Source organism: Hypanus sabinus, chromosome 4 (assembly GCF_030144855.1).
Source record: "Hypanus sabinus isolate sHypSab1 chromosome 4, sHypSab1.hap1, whole genome shotgun sequence".
Taxonomy (NCBI): domain Eukaryota; kingdom Metazoa; phylum Chordata; class Chondrichthyes; order Myliobatiformes; family Dasyatidae; genus Hypanus; species Hypanus sabinus.
In genome coordinates, this window is record NC_082709.1 from 104638037 (window position 1) to 104665934 (window position 27898).

The window sequence follows — 27898 nt, forward strand, 5'->3', positions numbered from 1 at the left end:
TATATAAAACTTTGAAGATCACATTAGGACCATTGTGTGCTGTTCTGGTCAGTGCTTTATAAGAAGGACATGGAGGCTTTGGAGAGGGTGGCCTGGATTGGAACGTATTAGCTGTAAGAGGAGGTTACACAGATTTGTATTATTTCTTCTGGTGTGTCATGGTCTGAGGAGGTAAAGACAGGGTAGGTAGTCAGAATCTGTTTCTCAGGATGGAAATGTGACATTAATGTGATTTAATAGGAGAGGATGAAGGTTCAAAGAAGATTAATGAGACAAGTTTTTTTTACATAGAGAGTGATAGTAGGTGCCTGGAATAAACAGCCAGTGGAGATGGTGGAAGCAGATACAACAGCTAAGAGTCAGAAGCATTTAGAGAGACACATGAACAAGTAGGAAGTAAAAGGATACAAATCATTTCCAGGCAGAGGGGAATAGTTTAGGTTGGCATCATGGTCAACACAGACATAGTGGGCCAAGGCATCTGTTCCTCTGCTGAACTGTTCTATGTGCAATTCTAGCTCATCATCTCTCCATCCCATCCTAGCCTGCCCCCAAACCACCAGGTATCCTCCTGGAGTATTAGCTAAGATGTAATGTAAGCAGAAGTCCAAGCTCTCGGGGACATGGTTGTGGGTCAGGAGCTCTGTATCAGGATAGCATATCTTTGCATGTCCTGACGAAGGGTCTCAGCCCAAAACATCGACAGTGCTTCTCCCTATAGATGCTGCCTGGCCTGCTGTGTTCCACCAGTATTTTGTGTGTGTTGTCAGCATATCTTTGCATAGGTTAGCATATCTTGAAGTGAGGAGTGTAAAAACATAAAATAGAGGTGTAAATCAGAGGTGTTAAGGAAGATCGTTGGGATGTTGTTTCTCTCTATCTTCTTCAGGACATTAAAACTTATTTGGTGATCACCTGAACTTACTTGTAGAGGACTCTGACTAAAACTTCTATTATATTACACTGCTCTTGGCAATATACAACTGAAAATCAATTTAACCCAGACTAAATTGCCCTTACAAGCATTTCCAGGTCAAGCCACACTGCTTGTGAAATTCCAGGCACAGGCATCCTTGCATCCTCACATCCCCACGATGTTCTGGAGAGCCCAGATGTAATTTCCAGTGTTAACAGGAGAGGGAGCGCTCACATTGAGCATCCACTCCAAACACTGTTACTCTTTCAACTGCTGCTCTCAACATGCTGAAGCCCATGTCTCCGTACCCTTCGCCTGCTTGCTGCTGCTTTCCTGCTACATGCAGGCTGGTAGGTTAATTAGTGGTTATCAATTCATTGGTGTCTAGTGAGTGATAGAATCTAGATGGAGTTTATGGAAATATGAGGAGAGTAAAATTGGAAGCAAATAAACCTGCTGATGCAGCTCAAATCTAAAACTAAAACAGTGTAAGATTAATGGAAGTTGCTAATGGTTGGTGTAGATGTGATGGACTTGAATGATCTGTTTCCATGCAATATTAATCTATTAATATTAATTAAAATAAAATTATAAAAAACACTTTTACCTTTTCAGTGAAAGTTAAGAACCCCATGGTTGAACTAATCGCTTGTCCCCAATTGCTAGGCAACAGCTGCATTTGTCAACTGGTTGAAAGGAAATAGAGCAGCTACAAGATTATTCAGCTTCTTCACCCATTATGTTGCAGAACTGAGTGCAGAAACAGAGTTAAAGGTTAAAATGAGTTTGCATCTGACCTACACGCATCCTCCGTCTCTGCACTGTAGTGCACAGGTGCAGAGGCGTGAAATGCACTGAATCATGCACTGCAACTCAACCTGCAGAACTGTTGAATTGCCACTAGTGCAGTCTGGCTCAGTGTTGTCAGAGAATGCTGGTGTTAAATTGAGGTTCCACTTCTAATCTTTTGGTGCCCAGGAAAGAGAGCAAAGAGTCATGACCCAAAACGTCAACTGTCCAGTTCCCTCCGCAGATGCTGGTTGACCTGCTGTGATCCTCTGGCATTTTGTTTGTTGTTGCAGGTAATTATTTGTGGAATATTTAGCTACTGACTTGAGTGTCTTCAGTGAACTTTGAAGATGTGGGCAGAAATTTTCACTATGAAAGGTCATGGAAGAATGAACACAGTTTTCTTCCAAGTACTAAGGTAGTAAATTCTTTGAGAAGGCAAAGCCCTTTTAGGATGGAATTCACATTCTGCCTAAGCACTATTGTCATTTGAATTAATACAGTTGAGTGCAAGTACTTCAAAGTTGAAAGTAAAATTTGTTAGAGTATTTGTAAGTGTCGCCACTTACATACAACCCTGAGATTCTTTTCTCTGCGGGCATACTCTAGAAACCTATAGAAAGTAACCGTGAACAGGATCAGTGAAGGAGCAAGAACATAGAAGACAATAAACGCAAACGTAAATAATTAGCAATAAATAATAAGAGCATGAAATAACAGGAAGGAGTCCTTAAAATGAGATCATTGGTTGCGGGAGCATCTTAATAGATGAGTGGAGCTATCCTCCTTTTTTCAAGAGCCTGATGGTTGAGGGATAGTAAGGGTCTTGAACCTGGTGGTGTGAACCCTGAGGCACCTGTATCTTCTATCTGATGTCAACAATGAGAAAAAAGCATAGCCTGGGTGGTGATGATCTTTGATGATGGATGCTGCTTACACCAGTACCGAATTTCTGAAGAGGTAAATTTAAATAATGTTTCACTGTTCCTTGATTTCCAGTGGAATAACTCTGCTGCCAAAACTGGCAAATATCTTCTGCCCATTGTGTCAATCACAATATGGAACCAGGGTCACCTTTATACCAGACAAGTACTGGCCTGGTTGGACCTTCAATATTCTGACTACTTTCTGATTCAGTTTTCTGCTTATAGTTATAGTTAGAATTACCAAGTACGTCGAGGAACTCAGATTCAGCTGTTTGAAAATTGATGAAGTTCCCTAATCATTAAATTTCAAGTAGAGCTGCTGAAACAAAGAAAACCCTGAAACCCATTCAAAGAAAAACATCAAAACCCGCTCCCCCTCCCATATGCAAAAAAAGCAAGTGAAAACCACAGAATATAAAACACAGAATGGAAAGAGTCCAGCTCAGTTTGTTATCTACAGGCCGCCCGATCAAAATAGTTGCAAAAAAGGACAATAGACAATAGGTGCAGGAGTAGGCCATTTGGCCCTTCAAGCCAGAAACACCATTCAATGTGATCATGGCTGATCATCCACAGTCAGTACCCCGTTCCTGCCTTCTCTCCATATCCCTTGACTCCGCTATCTTTAAGAACTCTATCTTTCTTGAAAGCATCCAGAGAATTGGCCTCCACTGCCTTCTGAGGCAGAGCATTCCGTAGATCCACAACTCTCTGGGTGAAAAAGTTTTTCCTCAACTCTGTTCTAAATGGCCTACCCCTTATTCTTAAAAGTGGCCTCTGGTTCTGGACTTCCCCTACATTGGGATCATGTTTCCTGCCTCTAGCATGTCCAATCCCTTAATAATCTTATACATTTTAATCAGTTCCCCTCTCATCCTTCTAAATTCCAGTGTATACAAGCTCAGTCGCACCAATCTTTCAACATATGACAGTCCCGCCATCCCAGGAATCAACCTCATGAACCTACACTGCACTCCCTCAATGGCAAGAATGTCCTTCCTCAAAATTGGAGACCAAAACTGAACTCAATACTCCAGGTGTGGTCTCACCAGGGTCCTGTACAACTGTAGAAGGACCTCTTTGCTCCTGTACTCAACTCCCCTTGTTATGAAGGCCAACATGCCATTAGCTTTCTTTACTGCCTGCTGTATCTGCATGCTTACTTTCAGTGACTGATGAACGAGGAAACCTAGGTCTCCTTGTAGAGTGACCAGAAACCAGAAACACATCATAACGTGAACTACAGAGTCCAACCCATAAACCATGTGGATTAAACTTTGCGAGAAAGCGGCCATCATACACAGCCACCTTCCTCTGGTAGCAGCAAGTGAGAGGTTGGTAGCACGGGGCTGAATGCCCGCTTGCCTCTGCTCTTACCTCAAAGATTTCAGTCTTCCTCAGTGCTTTAATTGGCGAGAAATGGAATCGATCATGGACTTGCACCCCGTCGTTTGAAGCCTCATGGAACCCTCACGGAGCCAGCGAAGAGCCAGATCGTTCAACCGGCCCCAAAACACACCACCAAAATATGGATTATAGGCTCCAACAGTAGCAAACCACATCTGAAAGAAAAAGGAGATGTGAAAGTAGTTTCGTGAACTGTCTGGAGGATGTCGTCTTTAGTTGCATTGTTCACTGGCACCATCTTCTTCCGGAGCCAAGACTGAATTTCTACTTAACCCTACCTACTTTAAGGACAATCTAACTTATTGAATATTTTTCATGAGAGGTGAAATCTCTCATCTCTACTGCTATTCAAATTCTGCATCTTCCCTGACATCCTCCTGGGTGCTCAGAGTTGACTACTGTACTCAAGATGATATTGACTTATGCTGTACAAAGCTGTAGAGTAATTTTCATTCTTTTATATGTTACACTTTATTAGTAATAACAAAGATTTAACAGTTGTTCCACTGCCTTTAAGGATTTGTGCATGTATCACCTGGTTTCAGGTTCTTCCAATTCATTTGCATTAGCCCTCTTTATGCATGCATTCATTCTGCCTTGTTTTATCACCATGCATCTGCACATTATATCTGTCTCTTTGTGTCCTTTTGTGCTGCAGTATTGTTTGCTCTAGTTTCAGAGTGAGACATTAAGTAGCATCCTGTGGAACATTTTATTACAGACTCCTCTCAGCCTTAATTTGAATAGAATGGAAATTGGGTCTATGCATTTGACAGTTCAAATATGATTTTTCATAACCAATTTATTTTTTGTGTTACAGTGTGATGGACAATACATTCCTCTACCCAGTCTCCAAGGGATTGCTGTACTAAACATCCCAAGCTATGCTGGAGGAACTAACTTCTGGGGTGGAACAAAAGAGGATGATGTAAGTGGAGTGAGGAAGAGACAGATCCTCTCTCGGTAACAAAATAATTGACCCTTTTGAGCTCTCCCCATTTGGTCCTGGGTCAGCTGTATGCAGCATTGATTAAAATATTGTCTAAATGCCTCATGTATTATTAAAAAAAGGCACTAAAAACCACAGCGCTGGAGGTCGTTCTAGGGAGCGTGGGGTTTGCACTGCACTCTGTGTTGAGGGCCTGGAACATTGGACAAATTGTGTGATACAGCCAATCAGGTTTCTAAACATAACCACTCTAATGTATTCATGAGCAACTCAAAGAGAAAACTTATACTGTTACATATCATTAAATACACCAACTAATTGCAATCCAGAAATTCAAAATCATAAATTGTGTAGATGATGTCAGTATCTCAAGAACAGTTACCTCACAGCCCAACCAGAAGCCCTGGCTGAACATAAAGAGGCTACTAAAACCCTGGGACACTGCCTTCAAGTCTTGAGGCAGAACAGCTCTCAGTGCAGTCAGGAGAAACCTCATCTTAGGCATCAAGAGACCACTTATGCAGAAAAAATTCAGAAACACCTGTGCAGTAATGATTCGCAATGTACGTTGCTGGGCATCAAGGGCATTACTGACTCTGCCAGGAAAAACAGTGTTTCAGGGAATGCAACACAATGCCAGTCATGAAAACTGCCCTTCTTCCAGTTGAGCAGTCACTGTCTGTAATAGCAACAGATATGAGAAAGACTCTGCTGAGTCAATCCCTTTAAAACTACCAGGCCAGACAAACAAATCCAGACTGAGCACCCAGAAAGTGTGCACACCTACTTACTGATGTCTGCACAGACATCTTCAACACATCACTCATCTAGGCTGCTGTCTCCATATGCTTCAAATCATCCCTGTACCAAATAACTCTATACTGACTCTTGCCTGGTGGCGATGATGCCAACCATCATGAAGTGCTTTGAACAACTGGTAATGGTGCATCAAAACCTCCATTGCTGGTAACTGGACACACACCAATAAGCTTACCTACAGAACCCCTCTATGCTATATGCCATAGAATCTCTCACGTACCCGGCTGTAGAAAACAAAGGCACTGTCAGACTGCTGTTTCAGTTCAGCATTCAGCATTCTTGTACCACAGACCTCCGAACAAACAGCCGCTCCTTTGTCTAAATACACCACTGTGTAACCAGGTCAGAATCAGAATCAGGTTTAATATCACTGGCACATGTCCTGAAATTTGTTGCTTTGCAGCAGCAGTAATTTGCAATACATAATAATACAAAAACTATAAATTATATAATATAAATTAAGTAGTGCAAAGAGTGAGGGGAAATAGTGAGGTCATTGTTCATTCAAAAATCTGATGATAGAGGGGAGGAATCTGTTTCTGTAACACTGGATGTGTGTTTTCAGGATCCTGAACCACCACCTTGATGGTGGTAATAAGAAGAGGGCATGTCCTAGGTGATGGGGGAGGGGGGGATCCTTAATGATGGATGCTGCCTTTTAGAGACATTGCCTTTTGAAGATGTCTTGGGTACTGGGAAGGCTGGTGCTCATGATGGAGCTGCCTGAGTTTCCAACTTCCTGCAGCTTTTTCTGAACCTGTACAGTATCTCCTCCATACCTGAAGGTGATGCTCTCCATGGTACACCTGTAGAAATTTTCAAGTGTCTTTGGTGACTTACCAATTCTCCTCAAACTCTGAACGAAATATAGCCGCTGTTGTGCCGCTATAATTGCATCAACATGCTGGGCCCAGGATAGATCCTCAGAGATGTTAACACACAGGAACTTGAAACTACTCACCTTTTCCACTTCTAATCCCTTGATGAGTACTGCTGTGTGTTCCCTGTACTTCCCCTCCTGAAGTCCACAATCGGTACCTTGGTCTTACTGATGTTAAGTGCAAGATTGTTGTAATACCACTCAACCAGCTGATCTGTCTCGCTCCTGTATGCCTCCTCATCACCATCTGATATTCTGACAACTATAGTTGTGTTGTTGGCACATTTATAGATGGTGTTTGAACTGTGCCTATCCACACAAATATAGGTATAGAGAGAGTAGAGTAGTGAGCTAAGTGCACCAGTGTTGATTGTCAGTGAAGAGATGTTGGACTTTCTAACCAACAGACCTTAGTTAGTCAGGATGCAGAATTGCTCCTCTCACCCCATCATCATAAGACCATAAGACATAGGAACAGAATTAGGCTATTCAGCCCATCTAGTCTGTCCTCCGCCATTCCATCATGGCTAATCCCAGATCCCATTCAACCCCATACACCTGCCTTCTCGTCATATCCTTTGATGCCCTGACCAATCAGGAAACTATCAATTTCCGTTTTAAATATGCCCACAGAATTGGCCTCCATTGCAGTCTGTGGCAGAGCATTCCACAGATTCACTGCTCTCTGACTAAAAAAATTCCACCTTACTTCTGTTCTAGCCCCTCAATTTTGAGGCTGTGCCCTCTAGTTCTGGATACCCCCAATAGAGGAAACATCCTCTCCACATCCATAGTATTAGTTCTTTTAATATTCAGTAGGTTTCAATGAGATCCCCACTCATTCTTCTAAGTTCCTGTGAGTACAGGCCCAAAGCTGCCAAGTACTCCTCATATGTTATCCCCTTCATTCCCAGAATCATCTTCGTGAACCTCCTCTGGACTCTCTTCAATGATAGTACATTCTTTCTGAGTTATGGTGCCCAAAACTGTTGAAAATACTGCAAATGCAACCTGACTAGTGTCATATAAAACTTAAGCATTATCTCCTTGTTTTTATACTCTACTCTTTTTGAAATAAGTTCCAACATTGCATTTACCTTCTTTACCACAGACTCAATCTGTGAATTAACTTTCTGGGAACCTTGTATGAGGACTCTGAAGACCCTGCTGACTTTGACTCATGTGTGGCACCTTATCAAATGCCTTCTGAAAATGCAAGTAAATGACGTCCACTTCCCCTCTTTTGTCCACCCTGCTTGCTACTTCCTCGACGAACTCTAATAGATTTGTCAGGCAAGACATGACAAGACAGAAACCAAGCTGACCTTGACTTATTTTATCATTAGTCTCCAAGTACCCCGAAACTTCATCCTTAATAATAGACTCCAACACTTTCCCAGTCATTGAGGTTAAACTAATTGGCCTATAATTTCCTTTCTTTTGCATTCCTCCCTTCTCAAAGAGTGGAATGACATTCTCAATCTTCCAGTCCTCCAGGACCATGCCAGAATCAAGTGATTCTTGAAAGATCATGCCCAAAGCATCTGATCCCTCTTCAGCAACCGCTCTCAGGACTCTGGGATGTAGGTATCTGGTCCAGGTGACATATCCACCTTAAGTTTTCTAGCACTTTTTCCTTTGTAATAGCAATGGCACTCACTCCTGCTCCCTGACACTCACAGACCTCTGGCATATCGCTTGTGCCTTCCACAGTGAAGACAATGCTAAGTATCCATTAAGTTCACCTGCCATTTCTTTATCCCCCCCCCCCCATTACTACCTCAGCAGCATCATTTTCCAGTGGTCCAATATCAACTCTCACCTCCCTCTTTATATAACTGAAAAAACCTTTGGTATCCTGCTTTATATTATTGGCTAGTCTGCCCTCATATTTCATGTTTTCCCTTCTTATAGCTTTCTTAGTTGCCTTTTGTTGGATTTTAAAAGCTTCCCAATCATCCAGCATCCCACTCTCTTTTGCTACCTTATATGTCCTTTCCTTGGCTTTTATGCAGTGCTTGTCAATCACGGTTGCCTACTCCTGCCATTTGAGAACTTTTTCTTCTGTGGAACATATCTATCCTGCACTTTGTGAACTATTCCCAGAAACTTTAGCCCCCTCTGCTCTGCTGTCATCCCTGCCAGTACACTCTGCTCACACAATGCTGCACGGCCAAACAGTCAAATAATCATGCTGTCAAGTTCACCAATGACATGATAGTTGTGGGGCTCATCACCAACAATGATGAGGGGGCCTACAGAGAGGATGTGGAGGAGCCCGAGGCCTGAAGCCAGTCAAGTAATCTCTTCTTCAATGTCAGGAAGACAAAGCAAATGATTATTGACTTCAGGAGAACACAAAGCACTCACACCCCTCTTTACATCACTGGTACAGCAGTGAAAACTATGAGTAGTTTCAAACTCTTGAGAGTGTACATCTTGCAAAACCTTTCTTGGTTCCAGAACACATCCTAGACAACGAAGAAAGTTCACCGATACCTCTATTTTCTGAGGCTGAATGGAGCTGGACCATGCACATCTATACACACAGCCTTCTACAGGTGCACAGTAGAGAGCATCCTAACATCACTGCATAGTATGGAAACTGCACTATGACAGACAGGATTGCTCTACAATTGGTAGTCAAAACTGCCCTACATATCAGCAGCTCCAGTTTTCCCACCATCAAGGACATATATACAAAAAAGTACCAGAAAGAAGCCAGTGATAGCATGAAGGACACCACCACCCTGCTCATGGACTGTTTGTCCCTGTCCCATCAGGGAAGAAGCTACATAGCATCCATGCCAGACCACTAGACTGAAAACCAGTTACTTTCCCCAAGTTGAAAGGCTGATCAACACCTTCACCAATAATCCACCCCACCACCACTACTTTATAATTTCCTGTCAGTCATCTTATGTACAGACGCTCCTGTACCTAGCGTCACTTCATGTACATATAATCAGTCTATGTATAAAAGCTATTTTATGTCTTAATATTTATTGTGTTTTTAATTATGTTCTTTATCTTACTGTGTTTTGTTTTTGTGCTGCATCAGATCCAGAATAACAATTATTTTGTTCTCCTTTACTGGAAATGACAGTAAACAATCTTGAATCTTGAAGTTCAAAACTTTAAAACGTGTCTTCTACCAAGATTCTTGCCACTTTCCACATTGAACTCATAGATAAGTCCTCTTTGCCTCCCTGATTTCCTGTCTCTTTCCAATCCTTGTGGGCTCACCACTGGTTCTCTCCACCTTGGGCACCAGGGAGCTAGAGCCTAGGCTGCTGAGGCTGTGTCCAAAGCTTCCTGCCCATGGCACACAGCTCTGCATTTATCTGTCTGTTCCTGGAAACTGAACAGAATTTGTAAGCTCAAGATAACTGACAGCAGGGAATCTATCACTTTCCCTGCTTTCCTCACTAGGTAAGTCTATCACTTCAGTTGACACCTACATAAGTTTGAAACATAGATGAAAGACTTCACTTGCATTGTTCAGTCATATAAAACTATCAGGCATTATTTTCTTCTTCCTATATATAATGATGTTAAGATTGTTATCTTTTTTGACATTATTATCCTGTTACTTTTGAATTATTTACCCTTTGAAATATTATGTTGTCATAAAAACCTCTGACACTGGAAATTTCTTTTACTGATAAACTAATATATAACTGACAACTGCAGGACTACAATCTAAAAAAGAATACATTTGCAAATCCTAGATATCTGAAATGGAAACAGTAAATGGTGCAAGTCAAGCAGCATCTATGAAGAGAATCATTTTCTGAAAGGTCATTGACTTGAAGCATTAGCTTTGATTCTTTCTCCACAAATGCTACCTGACCTGCTGAGTGCCTCCAGCCATTCCCGTTTTTATCTTAGAGTTTGGACTCTCTTTTGCTCCCCTGTCAACCTTACCATCATCCTTTTTTTTGGTCTCTGATGATGTGTAAGGATAGTTCCAGAGACTTTACCCTGACAGTCAGAGTTTCACTCAAACGGACAATAAATAGCTTTGAACTACAAAACTGGGCTTGTCCTCCAAGAACAAATTCTCAACGTATTGTTGAAATTGGAAAATAATTTTTCTTGGTAACCTTATATTCTTAATCAAAAGGCTATTCTATCAGTAAAATATGTAATAACTTTTGTATTTGGTTACCAGCTCTTCCATCTTTCTCAGAGTTGTGAATTCTGTATCTTTTTAGATTTTTGGTGCTCCCTCATTTGATGACAAGATCTTGGAAGTTGTTGCTGTATTTGGAAGTATGCAGATGGCAGTATCAAGAGTTATCAAACTTCAACATCACAGAATAGCTCAGGTAGGTTCATTTGTTTGAAGATGCCTGGGTATTTCAAAATAGTTGTTTGATAATTTCCAAATAATATGATTTATCTGCTGTTTAGTGATGTAAATACCGTATATTTAGAACCTTTGCATGGATTTATGGAAACATGGGCTTCTTGTTCAGTTCTCTCGGCCCAGTTTACATTGACCTCAGTTCTTTCTTATTCCTTATTGTGGTGGTTGTCCATCATACCTGACAGGAAACCCGTACGGGAGAGTCTTAAAGTGGAAAAGCCATTGTGCTGGGGCAGTTCTACTCTCTCAACTTCAGAAATCTGGCTCCAGTGGTACAAACAAGCATCACAGACTAGGGTTTTCCAGTGCGGTGGATGATCATGACGTCTTCTGTGCCTTGTCACTCCATGGAACGTTAACACCTTCCTGGCAGTTGTATCTCACTATCGATCTCATTCGCATTCTAGGACAGGCATGGCCCTATCTCATCAGGGTATGAGGCCACCAGCTACCCTCACCTGGTTTAGCTTGCCTGTCGAAGCAGTGTACCTGGGTGTGACCGCTGTTGCATGAAAACAGCTACTTGGAGCCACAGGTGGGAGCTGAGTGTCTGGTAGGGGCCAAAGGTGAGTGAGCTTCCCCAGGATAAACATGACAAGCTCCTTCACTACAGGTGCTAACCCTCCTTGGACATCCTATCCACCCCTATTCCTTATTTGTATCTGTAAATTTACCTAGAAAGTAGCTTGACACATAGAAATGATCCACCCAACAATCTTTCATTCCTTTAAACTTCAAGTGATTCTTATCGTAAGTGTCCCTTCCAGTTTGATCTAATATGTATGATGAATTTATAAACTCTTCTCTGGCTTCCAGATGGGTGCAGGTATCAATTATGACCAAAGTTTCAATGACAAACTCTGTCATCTTCATCATTGCAGAGTTTATCATTGAAACATCAGTTATAATTGATACCTGTACCCAGCTGGAAGCCCAAGAAGAGTTCATTCATCGGATACAATGGGAAAGCACTGGATCCTTTTTGTAAGATGAATTGTTCCACTTGCTTTATACAATGGAAATGTAGCACTTTGGACACATTTATATGGCTGTTACAAATACGGATAAGATCATTTCATTATCTTTGACTATAAGACCATACAACATAGGAGCAGAATTAGACCATTTGACCCATCGAGTCTGCTCCACCATTTCATCATGGCTGATCCATTATTCTCTCAGTCTCAATTCCGGCCTTCTCCTGATACCCCTTCGTGCCCTGACTAATTATGTATCTATCAACCTCTGTCTTAAATACACCCAATGGCTTGACCTCCACAGCCACGTCTGGCAACATATTCTACAGACTCACCATGCTCTGGCTAAAGAAATTCCTCATCATCTCTATTCTAAAAGGACATCACTCTATTCTGAGGCTGTCTCCTCTGATCTTAGACTCCCCCAATTTAGGAAACATCCTCTCCACATCCACTCTATCAATGCCTTTCAATATTCGATTGGGTTAACCAAGTCATTGACATATAATAGATAAAGAAGCAATCCCAACGCAGACTCCTGTGGAACACCACTAATCACCGACAGTCAACTAGAAAAGGCTCCCTTTATTCCCACTCTTTGCCTCCTGCAAATTAGCCACTGCTTTATCCATGCTAGAATCTTTCCTGCACTTTCTTGGGCTTGTACCTTGTTAACCAGCCTCATGTGTGGAACCTTGTCAAGGGCCTTCTGAAAATCCAAGTACACAACATCCACCAATTCTCCTTTGTCTATCCTACTTGTTATTTCTTCAAAGAATTCCAACAGATTTGCTAAGCAAGATTTTCCCTTAAGGAAACCAGGCTGACTACAGTCAATTTTATGCTATAGTGATTGCGAGAGGGCAGTTTGAGGTTATAGTGCCTTGTAAAAGTATTCAGCCCCCAAATCCTTTCTTCACGTAAGTGAGTATCACAACCAGGGATTTTGATGAATTTAACTGAGAATTTTTAGTTGTAAATTGTAAAGCATGACAAATTAAAAATTCAAAAACTGAAATATAAGTCGTTCAAAAGTATTCATTCCTCCTTTTCTCAGTATTTATCTGAACCACCTCTTGCAGCTATTACAGCCAGTAGTCTTTTTGGATAAGTTTCTCTTAGCTTCGTACTATGTGATGGAGCAAAATTTGCCTACTCCTCCTAGCAAAGTTGCTCAATCTGTGCCAGGTTAGTTGGGGAGTGGCAGTGGACAGTAATCTTGCCAGAGATCTTTGATTGGGTTAAGGTTGGGACTCTGACTGGGCCATTCAAGGACATCAATTTTCTACATTTGAAGTCACTCCATGGTTGCTCTGGCAGTGTGCTTTGGGTCATTGTCCTGCTGAAAGATGAGCTTCCATCCCAGTTAAAACTCACTGGCAGAGGCTAGCATGTTTTTTATCCAGAATCATTCTGTATTTAGCAGCATTCGTCTTCCCATCAATTCTAATCAGATTTCCAGTCCCTACTGCTGAAAAGTATCTGTACACTTTCGCAAATTTGTGCTTCGCTATTATCATTTCCCTGACTTGCCTTGAATGCTGAACCCCCACCCTTCCTTCTATTCATTGTTCATTTTATTCCACTTTTCCAGTCTATTTTTACCCATTCTCTTTCCTACATTTCCTGTCTCTAATTTTGCTCTTACTGTGTCCTTTCTGTGTTTGTTCATTTTTTTTCTAAGTCATTGAACCCGTCCTTGTTCAGCAAGTCAGAATTATTCAAGCAGTTTGAGCCTTTCCACCCTCCCATTTGCTTGGTGTTTATAATTCATCTGCTGCTGAGCTTGTGACATTGAATGTAATAGTAAAATCAGATCCTTAAATGTAATCAGACTCAATTTAAATCCTATAGCAATGCATTTCTCTTTAAGATAAACATGAATTATGGCTTATAGTATACACACACACACACACACACACACACACACACACACACACACACACACACACACACACACACACACACACACACACACACACACACACACACACACACACACACACACTATTCAGCCCCACTACTCTACAGTAGTGTAGTGGTTAGCACGACACTATAACAGCTCAGGGTGTTCTGGAGTTCAATTCTAATGTCATTCTGTAAAGAGCCTCCATGATGTGTGGGTTTGTGTAATGTGTATAATGTGTAGATTTGTGTAATGTGCATAATGTGTGGGTTTGTGTAACATGAATAATGTGTGCATTTTCCCCAGCTGCTCCAGTTTTCTCCCATTGCCTAAAGGTGTACCGGGTAGGTTAATTGGTCATTGTAGATTGTCCCGAGACTAGGTTAGGGTTCATCGGGGTTGTGGGGTCGGTGAGGTCAAAGGACCAGAAGGGCTGTATTGCTAAATAAATAATCACAATGGAATGGCAGTTGAACTGGATCAATTTTCACTGTGGAAGGCAATATTGTTGAAGTTCCATGTGTCAGGGCTCATGAAATGTATGAAGTCACCATTACTTGAGAGAAGGCTCTTGGGAAACTGAAAATTCTGAAGGTAGATTAATCACCTCGACCAGTTGGTGTACACCACGGGGTTCTGGAAGTGGTGGCTGAAGAGATTGTGGAGGCATTAGTAATGATCTTTCAAGAATCAGTACATTCTGGAATGCTTGTAGAAGATTGAAACATTGCAAATGTCACTCCACTGTTCAGGAAGGGAGAGAGGCTGAAGAAAGGAAATTATAGGCCAGATAGCCTGACTTCAGTGATTGGGAAAATGTTGGAGTTGATTATTAAGAATGTGGTTTTGGGGTACTTGGAGGTACATGATAAAATACTCCATAGACAGCATGGTTTCCTCGAGAGAAAATCTTGCCTGGCAAATGTATTGGAATTCTTTGAAGAAATAACAAGCAGGATAGTCAAAGGAGAATTGGTGGATGTCATGTACTTGGATTTTCAGAAGGCCCTTGACAAGGTCCCACACTTGAGGCTGCTTAACAAGCTATGAGCCCATGGTATTACAGGAAAGATTCTAGCAGGGAAATAGCAGTAGCTGATTGGAAGGAGGCGAAGAGTGGGAATAAAGGGGGCTTTTTCTGGTTGGCTGCCAGTGACTAGTGGTGTTCCACAGGGGTCTGTGTTGGGACATTCTTTTTACTTTATACTGTTACATACCCCGTAACTGGGTGTCTTACCAGCAAAGATAGAAGTGTCTGTTGGAGTCTGGTACTATTTTCAAAACAGTGTTTATTAGTAAAATATACAAATCAATATCAACAATGCAAATATACAGATAATACACATTAGCAATACTAAACCTAAAAGTGTGGGTATAATAATAATCAATAATAAACAAGCTCTATCATTGTCTAGGGGATAAGGAATTATCATGGGAAAGTATAAAGTCCAGTTCAGTTCATGTAGGCTGAGGTAGTTGTTGGTTCTTTTGTTGTAACTGTTGGAGGGAGAGAGAGAGAGAGAGAGAGAGGGTGAGCAAACAGTGACAGCTACAATCATTCAAACCTTCCTTTACTTTCTTGATCCGTCAATATGTTGTTGTGGCCATTCAGGTATGACCCCTCTGTCCTTTAGCTAGACTGTTCTTCTATGGTGGACTCGTCACCCAGGCAAGGGTGGACACATACACAAGCCCCCACCGGCCTCACTATAAACACTGTGAGTTAAAATTGACTGATCCTTCGTTCGGTCTCCAATGCCCCACACTTTTCTCGTGGGTTCCAACACTTAAACAGTGCTCACTTGTGTGTCTCTTGGTGCGTCTGAGGGGTGTCTCCCCAGACCTCACTTTTATCCCTACTCAGGTCTCAGGTGTCAATCAGTTTTGAATGGCTTAGCCCATCAAACCAGCCTACTCCAGCTGTCCACTGAGGAATTTTAATGAACAGAATAGTACCAAGTAAACAGCCCTCTCCGGAGCGGTAAGTCTTACAGGAGTCATAATATGGTCTCTCTCCCCCCCGGTGTTATCTCGCCCTTGTCTGAAGCAAATGTTCCAATCCCAGTATGTTTTGTTCCGTCTCTTTCTCTCTCATTAGCAGCCTGGCAACAGTAACGGTTTGTAATTCTCCCAGGGGAGGGGGACATGGGCAACCTTGCACCCTTCTCCCCATCAGAGCTGTTCATCCTTCGTAACAATATGTCAATGATTTGGATGATGGAATTGATGGCTTTGCTGTAAAGTTTGCAGTTGATACAAAGCTAGGTGAAGTGACAGGTAGTGTTGAGGAAGTAGAGAGGCCACAAAAGGACTTAGACAGATTAGGAGAATGGACAAAGAAGTGACTGATGGAATATAATGTCGGGAAGGATTTGGTCATGCACTTTGGTAGAAGAAATGAAAGGGTTGACTATTTTCTAAATGGAGAGAAAATACAAAATACTGATGTGCAAAAGGACTTGGGAGTCCTTGTGCAGGATTCCCTAAAGGTTAATTTGCAGGTTGAGTCTGTGGTGAGGAAGACAAATGCAATGTTAGCGTTCATTTCAAGAGGACCTGAATGTAAGAGCAAGGATATAATTTTGAGACTTTATAAAGCACTGGTGAGGTGTCACTTGGAATAATGTGGGCAGTTTTCTGCCCCTTAGAAATGATATACTGAAACTGGAGAGCGTTCAAAACAGGTTCACGAAAATTATTGCAGGTTTCAATAGCTTGTTATGTGAAGAGCATTTGATGGCTCTAGGAAATTAGAAGAATGAGAGTTGACCTAATTGAAACCTCTCGAATGGTGAAAGACCTTGATAGAATGGATGTGGAGAGGATGTTTCTTATGGCAGGCATGTCTAACACCAGAGGACGCAGCCTCAAAGTAGAGGGGTGTCCATTTAGAATGGAGATGAGAAGGAATTTCTTTAGCCAGAGAGTGGTGAATCTGTGGAATTTGTTGTCACAGGCAGCTGAGGAGGCCAAGTCTTTATGTATGTTTAAGGCAGAGGTTGATCAATTCTTGATTGGTCAGGGCACGAAGGGATATGGAGGAGAAGACAGGAGACTGGGGCTGAGAGGAAAACTGGATCAGCCATGATGAAATGGCGGAGCAGACTCGATGGGCCAAATGGCCTAATTCTGCTCCTGTATCTTTTGGTCTCATTGACTTATACTGCATGAGAGTTCCTCATTATAACCTGGCTGCTTTCTATTCTAAATTCTTTGCCTCTTCATCGGGCAGTTTGATTAAGCTACCTATGAGGTGGCACATTATCAGCAGTTCCTAGTGCATCTGTCTGGGTGCTCTGACTACAGAATTCCATGTTTCCCATTGGCAGCTGCTTGCCCTTGGATGCAAACAATCATTTGGGTAGATGCATAGACTGGACGGGATTGAGAAGGATATGATCTGTACAGGGGCAAATAGGTGGCATGGACAAGGGCCTGTATCTATGCAGTATTATGCTTATGGTTGTTTCTGACATTATTGCAGTAGTTTTAACACTCAGCACTTATGTCCAATTAGCTTATTCCAGAAATCCTTATACGGTTTTTCTTTTGTTGATTTTTTTCTCACTTATCTCTGTGTTGTAAACACCTCCTGGATTATATATTCCAGAGACTTTTCAATCTTCTCAGTGTTCCTCAAGTTCAGAAACCCTGAACTTTAATTGCAATAGGATCCAGCCAAATACACAAGTCATCCAGAATATTCATCATTGTGACGTTCATAGTTATTGTAGGTTTTAGTTCTCTGCCACACTGAATTTAACTGAATTTTCCTTGCAAGTGTCAGCAATCACAAAATATAGTAAATGTCTTTGACTTGAAACATGAACTCTTTCACTCGACACTAATGCTGCCTGGCCTACTGAATAATTTCAGTTTCTTTTTTCAAAGCTTGATTATTTTAATCAGTCTTTCTCTCAAAGGGGAGTAGTAGTCGAATGCCTCAAATATAATTTGAAGCCAGAATAGCTTGAGGTTAAGCTTCTTCTGGGAAGATTAATTTTTACACCCTCCTGACAGAAACAAAACTTTCTTGTGGGCTTCACTTAAAATTAATCTGTAAAACATCTGTGAGTCTAAGACTATAACCCTTTTTCTCATCAGGATTTATGAGCTCCAATATTAAAGCTGATCATTCTTTATGTTCCTCTTCTCTTCATAAGTACATGTTATATAGTGGTTGCTGTTGTGCTTGATTAAAGTTCTTATCCAGTTGTTTAAATTGCCCTCACCCTCTGCAGTGTCGGTCTGTGAAGATCACCATTCTGGGAGATGAGGGTGTTCCAGTACAGGTAGATGGAGAGGCGTGGATCCAACCACCTGGAGTTATCAAGATCGTACACAAAAATAGAGCACAGATGCTGACAAGAGACCGAGTAAGTGTACAAAATAAAATTCTGAATCACTGGATATCATTTTGCATCTAGTTATACATTGCAGAATACAGAACTGAAGGTTTTTTGTAGGCTGTCATTTGACTTGTGATGTTCCCCATGGAGTTTTCAGGTGAAATTTGTGGCAGCAGCTTGTTGACAGTTGGAATGATGCATTCAGGGCAATACAATTCCTATCAAAGCAAATGTTTCAGCTTTGATTTTATATGATTCCTATATAGTGGATTCTCGTTAATTAGACCATTGGTTAATCAGCACAGCTGTTTGTTTGGGACACTGTTCTGCTTATTGGGGCAGGAGTCTGTTGCCAAACAATTTCAAATTAGTATCAGTCGCGTGCACTTATGTGGCCATTAGATACGCTTTGCTTAGAGCAATCAGTTTTAAAATAGTGTCGGTTGCATGTCCTGACAAAGGGTCTCGGTCTGAAACATCGACAGCGCTTCTCCCTATGCTGCCTGACCTGCTGCGTTCCACCAGCATTTTGTGTGTGTCAGTCGCATGTGTCTGTGTTCAAAAAGCAGAGTTTTTTTGTCATTGATAATTGGTGGGAAATAAGCAGTAAGACAATTCAAAACTGTTTTGCTCTCTGCGGTTTTAAACATCCATGCTTGGAGATATCAGAAACAGTGAGAAGTGAAAATGAAACAATTTCACGACTTCAACAAATTAATCATCTTGAATGTTACAATGAAAATGAAGATTTGGAGGATGCAATCATCTAAAGCTTTGTATGAAGTCAGTCCGTTATCTGTACTAGGTGTCTGCACTGAATTTATTCATTTACAGTCAATGAAAAGAACACAGCAGAGGAATTAATCCGGTGTATGCTGCTGTGTTCATTTTGCTCAATCTCCTGAAAAGGGAGCAATTGGCTCCATTGGGGCACCTAGTACTAGTTATTATTCAGAACATGCCAGATCTTGGGAGCTGATGAGTCATAGAGTGGCAGAAGGGAGATTCTCAACCTGTGCTTTTAATATAAGTGAGAGCATGCACCTCATGATAGATTTATAAGAGTGATGCCAGGGAAAGGGACTTCTGTATGGTTGAGAGATGAGAGAATTAAAGTATCTCTGATCCAGAAAGTTCAGGAAGGAATTTGATCAAAATATTAAGAATTATAAAAGGCGTTCCTATATTAAAAGTGACGTGTTTGCACTGGCAGCTGGATGGATAACCAGAGATCACAAGGGATCAAGGAGAAAAGGGAGATGGATTATTTTTAATGCCATGAGTCATTAAGAACTGGAATTTCTAGCTAAAAGGAGTGCTGATCACAGATTCTATAATCTTTCCAATTAGGCAAATACTTAAAAATGATAAAGTTAGAGAATTTTGGGACAGGGCAGGATTGTAGAACTCAAGACAAGTTCATCCCATGAGTTAGGACAGAAAAAATAATTTTATGGGGAATGGTTACAAAACACAAGCATCCCACAAAACACAAGGAATGGCCCATTGGTTTCATTGTATATCAAATGTTCAGGTGGACCTTATCATCATCTTCTAGGCATGGACTAAATTGGTTGCAAACTTGTGGGATTAACAGTGGAATTTTTGTCAAAGTGTAGCAAGAATATTAGAATTATGCATATCAAATTATATTCACAAATCAATAAAAAATATAGTGTTAGACCTATTTATAATATGAAAATTATATCTGCTTCTGGGGGATGGAGCAATGGACGCTGAAGTGGTTTCTCAGGGGTGACTTGGGAATTTAAATGTAAGAGTCTGTGGTGAATGTTAATTTGATAGATCTATCCTGCTATCTCCCTGATATAACATGGATTTAATCATCTTTTTTTCATTCTATCAGTTTTTCAGGGTTTTACAGGGAACTCTGTATTTTATTGAACAGGATGCACTGAAGTTCTTTAAGGCTGTTTCATTAGAATAAATGAAGTCTTTGCAGTTGATTACAATTTTTTTATTAATTTTTTATTAATCAGATAATTGATTAAAATGCAGGATGTGAGAAAAGGTAATACTCATAATTCACATCTCACTTCTGGGAAGATGGTGGTGTTTATGGTCGCAGCAGTCTGTCTGGGTTCAACCAAAATTGTAATTGTTTGCCCTTTACATCTTTTTCCTTACAGCAAGACACTGCTGCATAGTAAGACCATCTCACTGCAGGTCTGCCCCACTAGCAAGCTGCTCAATAGCAGATGAGCTGGACTTGTGGACTGTGTTGCTGTGAAAGAACAAGTCCAAGCAAGCAGAGGGGGAGAACTGTGGGTGGACTCAGACGTCGAGATATAGATCATAGAGAAATACAGCATGGAAACTGTCCTTTCAGTTCACCGAGTCAGCAACCAGTATAGATCCTATGTCAATAACATTTTAAAAATGTTTTTCTATCAACTCCCCCAGATTCTATCACTCTGCTATATCCAAGGCGTTTTACAGTGATCAATTAATGTACCAGGCCCACACGGCTTTTGGGATGTAGGCTGATTTATGCCGCTCTTTGGCCCAGAAGGTAATGTCTTAGAAGATTTTCCTTTGAACTGAAGAGGGACATTCTGCCCCAGCAAATTCAGAGCCAGTCTGGTCCATTGAGCATAGATGCAGACCCAATGGCACACGGTGTCCTTATTAGTCTATTCCACACCTTTCAATATTCACCTTCTACAGGCATTTGAGAGCACCTTGAAATCTTGGGAAGACAAAATGCGGTATGACTCCTGTAGGCTGGCGCTCCGGCCCCACTTGTACCCCCAGCAGTCGGTGGACCTGGCCACGGAGGAGGAGGTCACTCAGCTGCAGCTCTGTGCGCAGGCAGCTGAAGAGCTCATAACAAGGTATGCTGCTGATCACAGCTTCTCATTCCAGCATGCTTGTAGGGCACGTACCGAGGCAATGTGCTGAAAGCAAGTGTCCCAGTGTCTTAATGCTGCGCAGGATTTGCGGAATATTTGAAGACTAAAAGTACAGAGTGTTTGTGTGTGAAAAATTGGGGAATGTCTGTGGTGGCAGGGGCAATGTGATGATTATGTGGTTTACCATGTTATAGGATAAATGCAGTAAATTCATATCATTGGCCTCAGATCAGAGAAATGCCATCCTCAAATTCTGGCAGCTAGTAACTGTTTTATGAAAGAGAAATAGTGGTAATTTGTGCTAACCAGGATCTTACAAGCACAAGTGAGTTTGACAAATATTCACTATTCCTCATCCTGTTTCCCTCTCTCATCTTATCTCCTTACCTGCCCATCACCTCCCTCCAGTGCTCTTCCCCTTCTCTTTATTCCATAGTCTTCTATCCTCTCCAATCAGATTCTCCCTCCTCCAGCCCTGTATCTCTTTCACCAATTAACTTCCCAGCTCTTTATTTCACCCCTACCAGTTTCACCTATCACTTACCACCTTGTACTACTTCCTCCCCTCCCCAAAACTTCTTCCTTTCCAGTACTGATGAAGGGTCTCGGTCTGAAATGTCAATTATTTACTCCTTTCCATAGTTGCTGCCTGGCCTTCTGAGTTCCTCCAGCATTTTATGCGTGTCACTTTGGATTTCAACATTTGCAGATTTTCTTGTGTTTCTGACAAATATTCTGTTTTACTGAAGTAGAATGAAAATATTGCCTTAGACACCAGCAAACACCCCTTTCTCTTCTTTCAATAACACTTTGAGATTTGAAGACAATCTAGGTCAGGAAGCTGCAGGTGGAATTTTTTTTATATATCTGAAGCACACTCCCTTCTCAGTAGCATATGTCATTAGATGTCCAGAACTGGAGAATTTTTCCTAGAGTGATATTCTAGCTGTTACATGCAGGGGTGTTGCATGCAATGGCTGTTTCAGCCAAATATAGAACCAGTAACACAGCTTGAACCTTCCAATGTCTTGCATTATGGTGATGGTGAATGTACATCTGTGGAGTTTATTTTCTCCTTACTTAATTGTTCTGTTTGGATACCTCATGCTTTTAGCCAGTTGCCAGGTGATCGAAGGAGACTTTCAAATCTCCTCCCTCTCCCAAAGAAAGAGGAAAAATGTACCTATCAAGTTGTAGGGGACAGTAACATACTGCTTCTTATTTGTTCTGGCTGCATACCATCACTCATTTCAGTCCCATCTACTGAAACCTACCTATGCTTTTGAAAGAGCAGACTCAACTTGTTCTGGCTAACCTTCCCATTTCATCTACCTGTAAATTTGCATTTCTCAAAGTCTGCTGCCTGACCCCTTGATTGTCCCACCCTGTGGGTCACACTTGTGGTTTTGGGGTCCTGAATCGTATTGCTTAAACTTTCTGTTCTTGTGTCCAAAACCCTTGAGAGCTCTACTTCTTGGTTCTGAAATTTCCACCAGACTTACAAGTGTGTGAAATCTTTACACTCCTCCACTTTTAGGTTCTCATGCATCTGATTTTAATCAATGAACTTATGGCATCTATACCTTGAGTTATGTAGGTTTGTTGCTCTGCAATTCTTGTTGTGAAACACTTTCTTTCCCCTAATAAAAATAAGGTAAATACTCCATGAAGGTACCATAAGCAGAGATAATTGTTCATGTATTACGTGCTTTCATTCAGTCTGAAGTTTCATAAAGGAATACAATCAACAAGTGTGGTTGATGGTGGAATTATTCAGTTATCCTTCCTATCTTGCAATGCCATTGTCCATATGGTTTCATTTAGATATTGTTGCAGGGAAGTTAACATTTCCATTAATGAAGTGCTCAGTAATGCCTTTGAGATTGAGTTCTTGCTGGGAGGTGGTTTCTCTACCGTGCCTTATTATTTCATTTATTCCAATTTTCCACTAATTGTAGTTGTTGTTTTCCTGAAGTCTTCTTTCATTCATCACTTTTAGAATCTGCGAGGCAGCCAAGACCCACAGCCTCCTGGAGCAAGAACTAGCTCATGCAGTCAATGCAAGTTCTCATGCATTAAACAAAACCAATCCAAAGTTCCCCGAGGTAAGCATCAGTAATGTCATTTTGCACCCAGTCCATAATCAGTATCAAACTGAGCTCATCCACAACAACTGCATTTGATACTTTGGGAATAAGCTCCATTGCTTTTAAGCCTGGATTAAAAGAAGACTCTCCCTTTTGGGGAAAAAATGCTAAAATGTATGAATTTTTTTAATGATTAATGTATTGTTATAGATATATAAAGGCATTATACATATGAATTTCAAGATAAACAGTCTTATTTGAAGTGGTGGTGTTACAGTTAAAATTCCAGACTAGTAATCTATAGACCAGGCCTAATGGTGTCTAATTATGAGTTCTAATTTCACCATAGCACCTGGTGAATTTGTACTGAGTTTAATAATGGAATTCTAAAAAAAACCTAGTGACGATCTTGATGACCGTGAGATTGGTGTAAAATATATGTGGTTCACTGATATTGTTCAGGAAAGGACATCTGCTGTCTGACACAATCCAGCCTGTTCAAGACTCCTGACCACAACAATCTGGTTGATTTTCTTAACTACCCAGTGAGATAATTTAGCAAGCCACTTGGCTGAATTAATTTATATGTATAAACTAAATAAAATTAGTATTGGAGATAGAGTTCATCCTCGACCAAGACTTGTTATTTGAGCATAATAATGTCACAACCCAAGCCATAGATAGCCCGGTTTTTTAATATCTTGGGTCTGATGTCTGAATTAGGATTGATGAACCACAAACCAGTCAAGCAACTATTCACAGAATTGTACCTGTAAACCAGTTTTGAAGTCTCTCCTCTATATTCTTGGCTCTGGAATGGACCAGGTGGGTAGTAGCATACAATTAGGAAGGAGAGCTCTCAATGTGGCATCAAGTCAAACATCTCCCATCCTGCACAAAGATGAATCAGTATTCTGTTGATGACATTTAAAAGATGCGTTGAAAGTAACAGTCACTAAAAGCGTTCTGGGCAGGTGAATTCAAGTTCTGTCACCAAGAGTGGCATAATTCCCCATCAACAGTCAATCTGGCCAAGTTCCAAATGACAGACTGGCCCTCAGATATCTACCTGATGCTGATGCATGTCTTATCTGCCCATGTTATTTATAGTAATTACCATTGCTTAGTGCTTGTGGAGACATTATAACAGTCAGGAAATCTCCTCTGTACTGTGTAGCAGTCCCATTGTACTTCATGGAATCAATAACATGGCATTTCCTTTGCTTCACCATTGCCATCAGGCTTGCCAGGAATGGAGCCAGCTATCCCAAAAAGTGAGGCTTTGATTTATTGAAACTCTGTTGAAGTATGTTAAACTGTAAAAGTATTATATTAATAGGCAGACCTAAGTGATCCAACACCAAATATCCTATGATGACTATCCATAAATGTGGAAGACAGTTAAATAGAAAGAGTCTCCAAGAACATAGCTATCTTGATGTCAAAGCACCACATGTTAAGTGACAAAGTGAGACATTTGCAATCATCTTCAGCCAAAGTGAGGATTACTGATTGATCTGAGCTTCTTCCTGAGGTCCAACCATCATAGAAGCCAGTGTTCAGCCAATCCAATTCATTCAAAATTTCGGATTGCCTGAGTGGAAGTGGACAGAGTAGAGTGTATGGAATCAGGCAACATTGTGATGATATAGCAGAAGGCATGCTTCAAAACGAGCAATTCTAATCTAGTTAAAACTCTAAATAAGGTGGAAAGTTGTCTGTATATGCCCTGTTGCCACAAATCAGAACAAATCCAATCCATCTAATTATTCCCCTGTTGGTCCCTCATTTACTATAAAGCTGCACAGCACAGAAGTGAGATCCTCAGCTACCAGTTTCAGAATTATTTATCACACACACATTAAAACATACTGTCTGTGTTAACAACCTCCACGCTCAAGGCTGTGCTGTGGAGAGCCCAAACGTGTCGCCTTACATTCCAGCGCCAACACAGCATGCCCTCAGTTCAGCACAACACAAATACCAGAATAAAATAAAGTAAGGCAGCAACAGCAAAACAAGACCCTGCCACCCTCCCAGCCTCTCACCCGCCTGCTCACACAGATGGTCAAGTCCCCAAGCCCAGGACTCCTCTTGACCTTTGGTCCTTAGCTCTAGACTCTAAGGCTTGCAAGCATCAGACCTCTGACCTCCAAACAAGCTGAGCCAGGGTCTTCAATCTTTGGGCCTCTACCTCTAGACTTCAACCTTTGAAATTTGCTGACCTCTGGGTATCCACAACAGGACTCAACAAGCATGGGTTTGACCACTGGGCCTTGATGCCAGGACCACTGATTATGGGTTTGACCTTCGCGCGTCAACTTCTGGACTCACAAGGACTCCCAATCCCAGTGACATGGTGGGTCACTGGCCTTCATGACTCCTGCTTATACAGACATCTGAACTAAGACTCTGGGAATCACTGATGTTTTCAGTGCCTACCGACCCAACATCGGGATCACTGACCTTCAACTGTGGGGCATTCTGACCTGGACTATGAACATTAGTTCCTGTCTTGACCTCCTCTAACTCTCCTTTATCCCTGTCCCTTGACAGTAACCTGACCCCTGATTCCCTGCACTGTCCCCGAACCCATCCCTATGAAGCTAATAAACAACTAAGTCTGAGCCATTGCACGGACTGACATTGCAGCAGGCCACCATCTTGACCAGAAGATCATGTCCATGTCAACCATTTTGCCCTTCTACATTCATCCCACTTTCCCACATTAGGTCTTGCCTGCTTGAAATTCAGTCTAAATGCCCCTAATCTGATTGGTTCATTTTCCCTGGCATCATGTTCCAGATACCAACCATTCTGTGTAAAAGCATTTACCCCTCAGATCACTCCCAATCCTCTTGTTTTTGATCCCCTTACTACAAGAAAAAGATTTTGATTACTTACCCAATTTATGCCTCTAATAATCATACATACTTAAATCAGACTCCTTAGTTTCCTTCACTTCAGGAAAAATAAGCCCAGTCCCTGTAATCTTTCCTCATAGCTAATGACTTCTAGATCAGGCAAAATCTTGAGGAATCTCTTCTGCATCCTCCATGGCTCAACCACATCCTTTGTATTGTATGGCCAGCAGAACTGCATACAATACTCCAAGTCTTCATGGAAGGTGTTGTTGACACTGCCATCAAATAGCACCCATAACCTGCTAAATAGGCTTTTACACAGACTTGTATTCCATACATCATGTCAGCTTTATCCGAAGGATCTGAATTCCAGGAATCCCTGATATAAAGTCAGTATTAATTGTATATTGTGTCTGGCAGCCCAAATAAATCTTGCAATGGGTTTCAAGGGGAAAATATACCTGAGGCTGCAAAGTTGATGTTTCATTTATTGTTGGTCTCATATCCTAGCTGCAGATTATCTCTTTGGGCACTGTCTTAGGATATACGTTTTTTAGACTCAAAAAGCTCAATTGCACTGCTTTTCAGATGATGGGTGTGAAGGAAGACCTGGACAATCCAAAGTCAATGTACTATTACAAAGTAATAACTAAAACAAATAAATGTACTATTGACATCTAATTATCTTGATATGATAGAACAGTCACCCTAACCTGGATGAGTACAGCTGCATCAACACTTTAGAGGCTCAACACCATCTAGGACAAAGCAGCCAGTCTAGTTGCTGTTCCACCCACTACCCCAAACCTGATTTTGTATACGTAGTATTTCTGTGTCTGTTCTGTTTACATGCATCTTTGATGAAAGATGCTTCCCCTCACAAACTGGGATTTTTTAAGGATGCACTCAGAAGAGCAAATAAGGCAGAACTAGTGGATGTGGTATATTTGGATTCTCGGAAAGTGTTCAGTTAGGTCCTTTCAGAAAGTTGGTGAACAAAACGCATGGAATTAAGTGTAGTTTACTAGCATAGACTGATAGATTACAAGTAAAAAATTAAGGTATAAGGACTTGGGACCCAGCTATTCACAACCAGCATCAACAGTTTGACTGAGGGGTTCAAATGAAGCATTTATAGTTTGCTGATGATACAAAATGAAGTGAGTAGTGGTAAGAAACCAAAGAAGCTTCATAGGGACTTAAACAAACTGAGGAATTGGGCAGAAATTTGGCAGGTGGAGTACAATGTAGGAAAATGTGAAGTTATTACCAAAGACATACTGATTATATTTTTAAATGGTGAAAAACAAGAAACATTGATGTTCAAAGGGCCCTGGATTTTTTTAAATATAAAATTCAAGATGGCATTGGCATTGTATAATGCCATTTCCAGTAAACAAATATAAAGGAGAATTAAATAATTGTTACTCTGGATCTGATACAGCATTAAAAAAAACACAATAAGATAAAGAACACAATTTTTAAAAAATCACAATAAATATAAATACATTAGATAGCTTACCTGTATAGATTGATTGTATGTCCATAAAGTGGGACTAGGCTCAGGAGTGTCTTCACATAAGGTGACTCTGACAGGAAATGATGAAACATAGAAAATAGGTGCAGGAGCAGGCCATTCAGCCCTTCAAGCCTGCACCGCCATTCAGTATGATCATGGCTGATCATCCAACTCAGAACCCTGTACCTGCTTTCTCTCCATATCCCCTGATCCCTTTAGCCACAAGGGCCGTATCTAACTTCCTCTAAAAGGACCTGCACCACAG

The 27898-nt window shown here is 41.2% G+C and overlaps 1 protein-coding gene and 1 long non-coding RNA gene across 6 annotated transcripts in view; one reads left to right on the top strand and one right to left on the bottom strand.

The window, feature by feature from the left end:
- dgkh (diacylglycerol kinase, eta) overlaps positions 1 to 27898 on the top strand; it is a 503605-nt gene that overhangs the window by 404024 nt on the left and 71683 nt on the right. For both annotated transcript variants that reach the window (XM_059967802.1, XM_059967801.1), the window contains 5 exons: positions 4859 to 4966; positions 10904 to 11017; positions 18183 to 18317; positions 20979 to 21145; positions 23163 to 23268. In XM_059967802.1, coding sequence (XP_059823785.1) covers positions 4859 to 4966; positions 10904 to 11017; positions 18183 to 18317; positions 20979 to 21145; positions 23163 to 23268 — 630 coding nt within the window. The remainder of the gene's footprint in view (positions 1 to 4858; positions 4967 to 10903; positions 11018 to 18182; positions 18318 to 20978; positions 21146 to 23162; positions 23269 to 27898) is intronic.
- LOC132393057 (uncharacterized) overlaps positions 15223 to 27898 on the bottom strand; it is a 79173-nt gene continuing 66497 nt past the window's right edge. For all 4 annotated transcript variants that reach the window (XR_009511736.1, XR_009511737.1, XR_009511739.1 and 1 more), the window contains 3 exons: positions 24021 to 24141; positions 18174 to 18261; positions 15223 to 15438 (listed from right to left, as the gene is read on the bottom strand). This is a non-coding gene — a long non-coding RNA (uncharacterized LOC132393057). The remainder of the gene's footprint in view (positions 15439 to 18173; positions 18262 to 24020; positions 24142 to 27898) is intronic.